Genomic DNA, 12,410 nt, shown 5'->3' with positions numbered 1-12,410 from the left:
TGAAAGAGACATTTAAGCCTTTCCTTGCTTCAGCTTCCCCTCTTATAAAACAGCAATTAGCTGGTTTTCCTCTTATTTCATGAATGCTCTATGATATAAACCAGGGACCAAGAGTGTCTATCAGCCTACCCAGAGCATATTCAAACCAACATATTCAACACACAGCAACCACTTCCAACAATGAAACAAGTGGTTGTGAAGATACTACAGGTACTGCATCATGCTAGCAGGATAAGGGTGAAACATGTGTAGAGCTTCCTAAAGTGATCAAACAGAGCTGATTACAGCTCAGATGAACAACTCTCCAGGTCCACACATGAACAAAGCATTGCCAACCAGATCCAGATGGACAAAAATCAACAAGGTCCTGCCCCAAAAAGAAATAGCCAAAAATTACGTGACAGGACCCAGTGATGCCAGCTGGAAGAGAAAAATGGGAGCAAACAATTCTCATAGTCTGACTTCATTCCTGGCTTTTTCCATTCCATTCCATTCTTCATTCCATTTTTTTTCTCCAAGAACCATTGGAGAAAAAAAAAAAACAAGAAAACTCCCTCACAGATAACTAAACCAAAAAATTAGTAAATAACCATAGATTTGGAAAAAGACCATCCTATCCTTTACAGAGATTGAATATATAACAGAGACTATGTTAAACTACATAGCAATGTTAAACAAGGATGGGTTTGAAATCCATACAGCAAATTTCACATTAACTGGCAAGCATCTCCACTACAGTGTAGATGGATGTACAGGGAAAGAAGCAAAACATCAGCTGCTACCTTCTGCAATTCCAAGTTTAAGCCAGCAGCTAATGCTGTAAATTACTGCCAAATCTCTTTCTAACAAGCCTGGCAGAGCAAGCATCTTTTCAGAGATATGAGCCAAGACAGTCAGCATTCCTCCTGCAAGGAGTACAGGGCTCACAACAGTTCTGCTGACACTTAAATATTCATGGCACAAGACCTCTGAAGTCACCTCTACAGCAGCACCTGCTGAAACTCTCCCTGCTCACCTTCGCCGTTCGGTCCCGGGAGCCGCTGACGATGAGGCCGCCTTGGAAGTCCACACAGTTCACCTCCTGCTCATGTGCAGAGAACTTGACACTGTAGGAGCCATGGAGCTTGTGAAGGACAATACTTCCATCCCTGAAAAGCAAACCCACAGGCAGGGAGTTTGTACCTCTTGGACATGCACCTTCCACTAATGTTTTGGAGTGCTACAAAGAGACCAGGACTGGTCTCTGATGGACTGAAATTCATGCAGCATTATTAACCCTCCACTCTTCACACATCACCTGTTCTCTTGCAATTCCACATCTGGCCAGTTAAAGCCTGATCTGATGCACATGAAAATTTTCCTGGCTATCTTTCCACCCTTCACTTTGTGTTAAGCTGCAGAAACTATAGCAAAGCAGCCATTCCTCCTCCTACTGCTTGGAGCTTGCCAGAATCCTGTCTGTATGCTGAGTGGCTGGAGTAAGGGAATAAATGAGAGGACATTCTCACCCATGTCCAAGCCTCAGCTTTTCATTCATTTCAGAGCAGCCATGCAGGGTGCTGTGCTTTGAATTAACAACCCAGACATTTAGACCTTTTCAAATCAACAGAGTTACTGGAATTTTAAATGCAAGCCTTCATTTTCACCTGAATTTTGGTCTATAGTTCACAGTGGAAAGCCCCACAGCACCCAGGACAGACAGCCATGCTTGTCTCTCCCAATTCTGTGCTTAACTGTTGTGTATATTTTTAAAGTTTTAGCCATTAATCAAAGTCCTGTCACTTGCTGTAAGTGTAAAAGTCCAGTCAAATGCAAAATGAACTGGAGAAGTGTGTGTGTGCTGGAATGCCTGGCAGTTTCTCCCCTCTCCACAATTATATCAGTGGGTCTAATAAACACACACTTGTCTCTAGAAAACTTCCTGCACTACTGCAGTCCCAGCTAACCAGCAGTACTGATTATTAGAACAGTCCAGCTACCTCTAACAGGGAAAGAAATGAAATATGCACAGCAGTCAAGTTTGCCTGATCAGTCATTCCCGATTCAACAATCCTGTGGACATCCACACAAGTTTACAGAGCAAAGGACACCTTTTAAGGTCAACAGTATGAGACTCAGCTCCTTCACTGCTGCAGGAGAAGCTTTTTCAAGCCAGAACCAAAATTATAAGAAAGGAAGCAGCAGCAGCTGACCACAGCCAAGCATAAGGACGCTGTGTAGCAAAACTGGCTCCTCTGCTTTGGGCTGGAGTTACACAGAATCTTCCCAACTTCAGCAACAAAACTCTCGGGCTCCTTCATCACCCAACTTACCCCCCTCCACTGACAATGTGGGAGTTGACAAGAACAAAGCGACACACGTCCTCCTGGTGGCCAGAGAAGATGGCTTGAGGGTGACGCTGCAAACCTGTCCCCTCTGCACAGAGCTGGTAGGCCTGGATGTTCTCCGCTTGAGACAGGTAGAGATATTCGCCATCCAGCTCCATCCAGGGCATCAAACTGCAAACAGACAGCAGGTTGGGAGCATGCAGGAGCAGGGAGAAGAAAACAAAACAAAACAACCTCACACAGAAAAAGAAAAAAAATTTCATATGCAAACATATCAACAAAAACAAACGTCTGCTCAAGAAAAGTCAAGTTGGAGTAGCAGGTGACATGCAAAAGCAGGGCTTAATATAGCAGCACAGCTACAAGTGAAGCTTCTCCAGCAACATAAAAAGCAGATTACATTGCTGGCATTTTTCTAACCCAGAGCTGAGGAAAAGGAAGCACAGAATCTCCAAAAGAGAAGATGGCCAAAAGTCTAGTGAACATAGATAGGAAATACTTAAGGGCCCCCGAACCTGCACATGAGCTCTGTACTTTTTAAGCAACTAGACTGGTGCTGGTGAGCTATGCTGAGCATTTCGAAGATGTGAGACTGTTGGTGCAAACAGCCACTCTTGATCCTGAACACTATTTGCTGGTGCCCAGCAGAGAACACAAATCTGCCACTGTTCCTCACACCTCTAAGCAGGGGCGCACGTCACCAGAATACCACAGATCTTCCTACAGACAGAAAGTCACCTGCCTCCTGCACTCTGAGGCTACCCAAGAACTTTAGGCTCATCATACAGAGGATGTATTGCTCTACATTCACACTTCTTCCCCTGCTGAGCCATAAGCTGTAGAGCAAGCTCTTGGTTTCTCTTGCCCATCTTTTAGAAAAGCCCATACGCCCTTTGTGCCCACTGCTTTATGTGGGACAGTGGCAGGTTTGTATGGAATGGACAAGGTCCAAGCCATGAGCAGTGGAGCCAAAAAAACTATTCCAAAGTGTTCTGAAGATTGATGTTACATATGGAAAATATGCTTTACTTTCTGGGAGATGAGGAAGAAGACAAGACACTCATGCAATATCTGAATCAAGTCTGACATCTCAAGAAGTTAGTTTATTCTTGAAACAAAACCAAAATATAGAAGAAAATAGGCTACAATACACACTTAGGCAGTGAGAGCTTTTCTCTAGATTTTGCTTTTGTGTAGCCAACAGAGAATCAGCAAATAAAATTTCTGGATATAGTGAGGCAGATACAAAGACATGGTACTCATGTCCTATGGGGCACGGACATGTGAAATTGTCTCTGCTCTGCAGTCATTGCCAAGCGCACCAATGCCCACAGAAACACCAAGCAAATCCAGAGCCCTTCTACAGAGCAGCCTTTCAGTTCTCAAACTATTCAGGAACAAATGGCTTTGAGAGCAGTGGGACTTCTCATAAAAACCTGTCTCCCTCTTTTTTTTAGATCATTTATCCTCAGAGGTCATGGTTTTCTGTGTCATCAGAGTCATTACACACAGCCGTACCTTGTAGCATCACAATGAACAACTAGATACAAGCAAGAGGACAAGATTGCTCATTAGACAGAAGGTTCCAGCTTGCCTGTATTCATCTCCAGTAACAGGCCTTTAATCACATGGACAAAGCAGTTCAGTTTATAATATTCATCTGGGACTTGATCATATACATGGAAAAAGTAAAAGGCATCTTTAGAGCAGGAGCTCTGGGTTCAGGCAGGCTTTGATTTCCCCTTCCTTCCTCCACTCCTACGCAGTCCTCTAAAAGCAAGTGAATATCCAGCTTACCTAGACTACAGCCAGTTTCTGCAGCTCTCCTTTTGCAGAAGTTTAGCTTTTTACCTTTTTCTATGGCTTTTTCATAAGGAGAAGTAAAAAATCTGAAGTAGAATAAATGAAAATTAGGAGATGTCATTTGGATGGTGGCCTCATTAAATCAGTCCTTGCCTTTTCACTTGGCAAGCTGGTTTAGTAATGATCTCTAATATCCACAGAGCCTGTCTTCACAGATGGTTGCAAGCACTTCAAAGGCAGGTATACAACCTGCACCAAAACCCACTCTGCTCATTACAGCTGTTCCCAGGACTCTAGGCAAGAAGTGGCACATTATCCACAACTTCAATCTACACAGCACAAAAAGGCATGAAAGCTCAGTAGAAGGTCCCTGTTCTTCAGCAGCTAACAAACCACAGTCTTTCTCACTTTTCCTTCAGTGTGATGATGTGAAGGCTGAAAACTTCGATGTGCAGCTCAGACAAGAGACCTATCTTATGCTTTGCTTTTAAAGCCAAGTACACCTTTGCAAACAAGAATTTAACAACAAGCTTCTATCATTAATGTCAAATATACATTTTTTTTAAAGTGAAGGAGAGAAGCATGAGAATGAAGGAGCAAAAGGCAGATGAATGGCAATTAGCATTTTAGATTTGTACATCCAAATCAGGATCTAGGATAAACCACAGGAGACAAACAAAGCATTTTGAGGGAAGTGAAGCTCAGATGTGGACCTAAGTCCACATCTGGGATCAAGGTAGGCTCATTGTGAGAGCAGGACAAAAGATTGCTCATGGTATACAGTAGACATGAATGCAACAGTTTGTAGTAAAGGTTGCTAAATGTGACTAAAACTCTACAGATCAGAACAAAGACAAATTCAAATTGCTAAGAAAAACTCTGGACACTCAAGCATGAATCCATAGGGCAAGACAGCAACTCAGGTTACCCCACACCCAGCTAGCCAGGAACACCCAAAATAAGCCAGCAACAATCACTTGTAAGACCCCATGGAGCACAAAGAGCAGGAAACATTTCAGGGCACAGGCACAAACCCAAAGCCCCACAGCAGCTGTCACATAACAAAGAGAAGAGGAAGGAGTCACTTGCTTGCATTTCCATTTCAGGACTGTCTCCCTCCGGCAGCGTCCGTGCCTCCAGTTCTGAGATACCTTCACCCTTTCCTTCACTGGAATGCCAGGAGCTCTGCAGATAGAGGAGGAGAGACAAGATTAGCAACCAGGACTGATGCCTTCTGGATAACAAATGCATTCAAGATGGCCACAGGTAAGCTCTCACCCTGGTTCCACAATGGTGAACTGACATACACTGATGGTGCAGTGCCACACTACAGTGAGGACATTTGTGAGAGCTGACAAGAAAGGAACACTGACAACAGTGAGGCATTACCAGCAAAGAAAGCCACCTCTGATGATCACAAACCTGAAATATGATCAAGACTTGACCAAGTATACTGAATGCAGCACAGGTTCAGACAAAATGTAATCCAAACGAGATGACACAAAGAAATCTCCAGAAGAACCAGAGATATAGGATATCACCCTTTTAATAGAGATTGACAAGAGCCATTTAAGACAAGGACAACACCACACAAGAACAGATGGAGGAAACACTAGTCAGAAGAACACTGAAACGAGAAGCCAAAGAGTGTCTATCCAGAAGGACTAGTAAAGAAACTGTTCCAGAGTCTCACCTGTCTGACAATCCCATAACCAGATACAATAATCAGAAATAAAGATGTGTCCAAGCAAAAGACAAAATACATTCATGTGTATCAACAATCCAGTGTACACACACCCTAAGAAAAACTATCCTTTGCAGCAGCTCACCAAAAGATAGAGAATTCCAGCATATCACTGGAAAATTCTCTCTTTACAGTCAGACAAAGCTACTAAAAGAGAAACTATTGCTGGGCTACAAATCAAAGTTATTGGAATGAGCTGAGACAAACCAAGATCAATACTCTTCAAGATGTGACAAAAAGTAGGTACCACAGAGACCTGGGACCAAGGTCTCCTTAGAGTCTGCATGAATATACCCAGCTCAAGCAGCTGTTCAACACCTGTTTTGTTTTCATGATCCAGAGATGATTAAAGACATGGGGAATGGCAACTTTAGCTCCCATCTTTCTCATATCATAAACTGAATTATTCAAAACCCTTACTGGAGCTGCTTAGATAGAAAAGATCAGAACACTACAAACAAGAAGAAACTCTAGAAATTATCCTTTGTAACTAGGGGCTACATTTACTAGGCTACAAGAATTTATCCCACATTCATGCGTTTCTCAACAGCCAGCACAGTGAGATTCATAGGGAGAAGGGAAGATCCTTGAGAGATGGGAACTGGTGCCTCATCAGAATCAGTTTCTTCCTCCCATCCCTACAGCCCCTCCAATCCACTTCCCAAAAGTAGCATTTTTGGGTACTCTGTCATTTTTAAAACAAAGATTAGCTCCCTGTAAATAAACATCTCCTGCGTTAATGGGTGTAGGAATCTCTAACCTGGCCCTGGGGTCTGGCCAGATTCTTATTTTCCCAGCCTTCCTTCCATAGCCTCAGGCTCCTTTTTTTCTGCTCACCCTTCCCTCCTCTTTTCTATGCTTTCCGGCACTTAGTCACCATTATAATTTGACTGCATTCCTGGGCATGTGACCCATTTTAAACAAAAACAGAAACCACACACAGAAAAGCTTTTCATCCTCTAGAAAGCTTTGCAACTTTACGTTTATGATCAGTAGAGCCACACCAATTAAAACTGAATTTAGAAAGCTACAGGCTCTTTATTTTTCATAGCCATTTAAAAACAAACAAATAAAACCAAAATAGAGTTAGACTAGGCTGCAAGAAGAGGAATTCCTCATTTAAAGGGAGCACTTGCAAGAGCTCATGAGGCCAGATAGTGTCTGAGATGAGGAATGCACAGTACCAAAAAGTCAGGTCAGACCCACTCTCATCGTTGCTTATTACTCTCCCAGACAGAGTCCAGGCTCTCCGCCTACATGCAATTCCATTCCTTACTCCAAAACACTTACTCCCTACACTCAACCCTCAGTTAAGTTCTCCCCACATACAGATTTCAAGTCACCAGCATGCACAGTGATGGAAAACACACCCGTGCCACATCCCCCTCCCAACACACGCTGGCCCAACCAGACATTCTGAGCTCAATGCATAAACCCTACTAAGACTAGATGTAATTTCCAAGGCTCTGAAAAAGGTGACTCCAAGGTCAAAAAAGCAGCTTCCATCTTGGCTGCTTCCTCCTCCAAAGGGACCTGCTGGTCTCTTTTCTAGCAGGCCTTGACCCTCCTACTGCTGAATATGGAAGCTCTGAAGAGTCACGTGTTGGCTCAGCCCAGAGCCCCAGTTCACTATTGCAGTTACTTTTGAAACAGACACCTCATTCTTTCCCACATATCAACAGTTCCTGTCTGGAGGGGATGAGGGTTGGGTGGGGAGACTATATGGGGGAGGTCTGATGGGATTTGGGAGGGGGTGGTCATGGTGGTGTTTTGGTTTTTTTGTTTTATTCTTAATAGATATATATTCATCCAGCCTTCCTCCTCCATATAGCAACTCTGGATCCAGCTAATTTAAACATGTCTTAAAAGTGTCTTGCTTTTATATCCCAGACATTTTATTTATTCAAAATAGATGCAAGAAAAGGGACAGATGACACAGAGAAAAGATGATGTATAAATTGGACTGATATATCCCTCCCCTTTGTGAATTATGGGGCAGCAAATGCTGAAGGGCAGTGTTGGTCAGAGACATTCAATCCCTCACACCAGAAGTTAAATCAAGCCCAGCTATGGAATCAACTGCTGAGATACAATTTGATCACTTGATTTGCTTTCTCAACACCATCCCTCCAGAGCAATTCCCAGAATGCATCAAAAAATATGATGAGTATCACTGCAATGCCTGAGAACAATTCTCAAATCTTAGAAAGTTAAAAATGTCATCACCATATAAACTTAACAATTTGATAAAAAATTCCTTTTCTCCCCTACAAGAGTCTATTTTGTTTCAATCATGATCAACATACTTTCTACACTTGCAAACTTTTAACTATTTTTCTACGATGACCAAGGCAATCAAAAGACATCACACACCTGCACCGAGTGGTTGACTTAACTAGGTACCTCTTACTTCAGCAACTGTGTTGAACATCCAAAGATTCAGGAGACTAAACCTCCATATGAAGCCAAATGCTGCATAAAACGCTATGGAGGGAACACCATCCACTGGCCAGTGAATACCGTGATCTTTCTTAGTATACAATTCTGAAAAATACTAAGGCACAGGCTTAAAATTCAGGACACGCTTAACTACTCTGTGAAATCAAGACCTTGGCTTCTGTGTTCCCAGAGAAGGCGCCCAACAGTGAACTTCAAGACTGCTGAAAGGCTGACTCACTGAGGAAGGACTGCTATTTTTAGTAGGACCTACACAGGCCTTCATCAGAAAGCAAGTGAGGTACAGTCCAGCATCCTAGAAGGACTTTATCAATATTTGATAAAGTTACATTACTCAGGACATACAAGGCTGTCTTTGTTATTATTTAATTACCACCAAAAAGCACTCTATCAGGATCCCAAATCATAGTGCAATACATGACCTGAGCCAATGCATGTTTCCAATTGCATGCACTCCTGATGGAGGCTCCCTTTTCAAAGACTTGGTTATACTAAGAAAGAGAAGGTGAACACTTCTTACAGCCTGAGAGGGAGCTCCAGGACAAAAATCATCCCAAGCAACCCATTATAAAGGATTTTTCACTTCCCCCTTCCTACTTCTCCCCACTCTACAAAAAAAAGCTAAAAGTATTTTGCTCAAATTATGAATTTCCTCTCTTTCTTGGCAGAGTTACCAAAAGAAATGTAATATTCCTTCTGGAGCCCACTTCCCAGCTGCTGAAGTAAGAGACTGGAACTGTCCCCACACAGCACCACTGACCCAGGTGACCTCAGGTACCAAGGCAGTTGCTGGCCTGGGCCCCAAAAGAAAGCAGTGAAGGAATCACCTCCTAAAACTTCTCCTCCAAAATATCTTCCCTTCAATGATCCCCTCCCCATCCAAAGTTCTTTTCCACCAGAAATGGTATTTCTGCAACAGCAAGAGCTTCTGTGCTGTGCTGCATCCCAGGGAGATTTCTGCTGGCTGTCTACAATTTCAGCATGTGCCAAAACAGTGGTGCCTGCAACAACATAGGCCATGTTACAGAAGATAACAGAAGATAACACCAACATGTCATGCTGTGTATTTTCCCAGCTGCATGGGGCACCCTAACCCACCAAAGTCCTTCATGTTTTGCTACATCTTAAGTACTGAAGAGCTCATCTGGAAATGCAAGTCTCCCAGCAGAGACCTGCTGGGACTGAATTTCTTGTGTGGACAAAATCTGCTGTCTGCATAAAAGCTGTCACCAGCCTGCCTGAGGCCTGACTGGAAGGGTCATAGAGAGAACAAACAGGTCACGGTGGCTAAGCCCCACTATCAACCTTGGCCCTGTGGCAAGGCTGGCTAACACAATGACCAACTGCACTTATTTGTGTAGTCAGGACACACCTGTTGAGTTGCAGGGTCTTGGTGCAGCTACAAGTCACGGGCCACCAACAGCCAGCCGAGAGGGAAAAGCTATTTATGTCAGGAGCCCCTGTTACTGTCCTCAGCAAGTCGGCTGGCTTTCTAAATGTCTCTTCCAGGACAAAAATTCCAACTGAATTCTTTTAGCACATGACCTTACTTAGCTTACTGCCATGTTCAGCCTGTCCCCTGTGCTCCCCTCTCCCTACGGGACCTGGGTTCAAATAACTCCGAGATGGAAAAGAGCTCTGCTGACTGTTCCTCACTGTTCCTTGCTTCCTCTGCTGTGTCTGTGCCATCTCAGATGTTACCAGGCTGCCAACTGCTCCACCAAGCAGCTCTTGTGAAAAAGTCACCTTATGAAGAAGGCAGAGGCTGTCATAATACCCAGAGGTGCAAACAAATTTCTGTGCACACAGCAAGGACACACTTTCACAAAGGCTTCCCAAAAAATCACCACCACCAAGACTGAGCCAGGCCACTCTGCCACCAGATGCCCTCTCCCTTACAAGTGACTGCAATGGGATGTTGGCTAGAAACTCCTGTCAAGATTTGGACTCTCTCTGAGAGTTTCATAGGCTTTTTGGAGACAAAATCTGGGCTTCTTCTAAAATGCACTGCCCTGGAAAGATTATGAGAAAACCTGAAGCTGCTGAAGAAGTGAGAAATGTATTCTGATTTGAGAGAGTAGATTGTCAGGGAAGTACTTGGATAGAATGAAATAACCCATACCTAGTCCAACAGGGGTAACAGCAACAAACAAAGCACACATATTTTAAGCCCTCTACTACATAAAATTCTTCTTTCTCTTTGTACTAGCAAAGATCTTAAGGGAAGGGTAGGCAGGCCTCAAAGAACTCTTACAAACAACTTCACATTCCCAGAAAAAGCAGTAGTTTCAAGGTTGTGGAGCTGTCCTGGCAGATCTGTCCTGCTCAGCACTAACAGTTTAAGGCAGAGTAAGAATAAATGTAACAACAGGTTTATGAAAACCACCGACTTTTCCAGCACAAAGCAAGAGCTGCATTCCCTCATCCAAGACTTTTTTGTTACTGCAATATCCTCCCCAGAGTATTCCCCTCTGCATCACCTGCACCAGTTCATTGCCTTCTTCATTTCTGTCTTAAAAGTAATGAAAACTTTGTTTTTAAAACAAGTTTAAAAGATGAAGGAAACTGAAGCAGCTTTACAAGCATTCACACTCCCTCCCCCTCCAGTGGTGAAGGCTGAGGTCTCCTATGATTGCTGCAGTTTGCTTTTGGATTTGACTTGCACAGATTGGCCATTTCCTGCTCCTGTAGGTACATACATTTTTCCAAGACCTGGAGAAAACACAGCTTTTATTAACTCACCAAAATGCTAACACAAGCTCTTAAATACTCATAGATGATAAATCTGTCCATTAATGAATCTGCTTCTCTGAACAGGAGAATACACCATGATCCTAGTGGGCAAGGCAGAACAGGAGACAGGCAGAGAGAAAACGTGCAGTGGAACACTTCTATATTTTGATGTCTATTAATACATCACAAAGAGCAAATTGTCAAACTATTTAGGTTCCAACTTTTAACCTGCCCTCTAAAATTCCTTTGTAACAAAGAGGAAATAAGTTTAGCCCAGCTGCAACTTTACTCCTTTCTTCCATGCCTTAAATAAAGAATCACCTTACAATGAGCTCTTTGCCTCTCCAATTTCTGCAGTCCAAGGTGGTCCAGCAAGCAGGCCCTGGATAAAGGCTTAAAGCACCCTCTGCTATTTCTGGCTCTGACACTGACCTGCTGCACAAAGGGCAGCTTGGTTGACATCTCCCTGCCTCTCCTTCCCCTCCAGCCCCTGTTTACCCTGGCTATTTAGGCAGCAAGCTCATCAGGGCAGACTGCTCTTGCTGGGCCTGTACAACAGCTGGCAAAACAGACACAGACTACAGGACACAACTGTAAAATCACTATATCACCAAAACCCCCAAAGGCTTTGTGTTATTACTCAGCTACAGTTTAGCTGCAGAAAGTGTTGTGAAGCCTTAACTTTTCTGTCATAGTTTCACCTCACATCATGAAGGCGTGGCTCAAATTTTACTTCAGCTGCTCTTGTGACTGAGTAAAGCAAAAATCTTAGCATAAGGACTCTCCTTTTACCATCCTCATGACGAGGTCTTGTAGCAGTACAAGTCTATACATAAAATTAACTTATTTATACAGAAAAAGCAACAACCTGATCTGGAGAGACTCACAGTTCAGATCCCAAGAAGCACATCATGTAAAGCCACTCTGCACTTCCATAATAGTGACACAATATTCTATTGGCTATTTGGTTACCACTGATTCAATGCAGAAATGGCACATTTTTAACACTGAGAATGTGCTTCAAGAACTCTTCCAGCTCAGCCCCTACCATCCCTAACACAGAGGGACTCAGGTGGATGTGAACCTTGTGGTTTCCCTCTGCCAAAGGAAGGAAGTGCACAGATACATCCCTCAAAGCAAACTTCTTTCTTCTCCTACAAGTGCACAATTGAATCCATGCCGTAAACACTTAACTTGGCTTACATCTGTGGCTCCCATTTGGCTGAATCTACCAGAAAGTGAAAACATTAGAGATTGTCAATATTGTGAATATGCCTTTCAGCATAACAGCTAGTGTTTGGGCTTAACTCCACATCTTCCTTTGACATCATTACCAACTTCATTCA

The 12,410-nt window shown here is 43.3% G+C and overlaps 1 protein-coding gene across 2 annotated transcripts in view; it reads right to left on the bottom strand.

Annotated features, from left to right (window-relative positions):
* Nucleotides 1–12,410, bottom strand: part of FBXW4 (F-box and WD repeat domain containing 4) — a 60,094-nt gene that overhangs the window by 42,850 nt on the left and 4,834 nt on the right. For both annotated transcript variants that reach the window (XM_058029132.1, XM_058029131.1), the window contains exons 2-4: nucleotides 5,220–5,315; nucleotides 2,313–2,498; nucleotides 1,016–1,148 (exon numbers count right to left, since the gene is read on the bottom strand). In XM_058029132.1, the coding sequence (XP_057885115.1) occupies nucleotides 1,016–1,148; nucleotides 2,313–2,498; nucleotides 5,220–5,315 (415 nt within the window). The remainder of the gene's footprint in view (nucleotides 1–1,015; nucleotides 1,149–2,312; nucleotides 2,499–5,219; nucleotides 5,316–12,410) is intronic.

The sequence above is a fragment of the Melospiza georgiana genome, chromosome 8 (assembly GCF_028018845.1).
Source record: "Melospiza georgiana isolate bMelGeo1 chromosome 8, bMelGeo1.pri, whole genome shotgun sequence".
In the NCBI taxonomy this organism is placed as follows: Eukaryota; Metazoa; Chordata; class Aves; order Passeriformes; family Passerellidae; genus Melospiza; species Melospiza georgiana.
The sequence above is the reverse complement of the archived record's forward strand: the minus strand, read 5'-3'. Positions and strand labels throughout refer to the sequence as shown.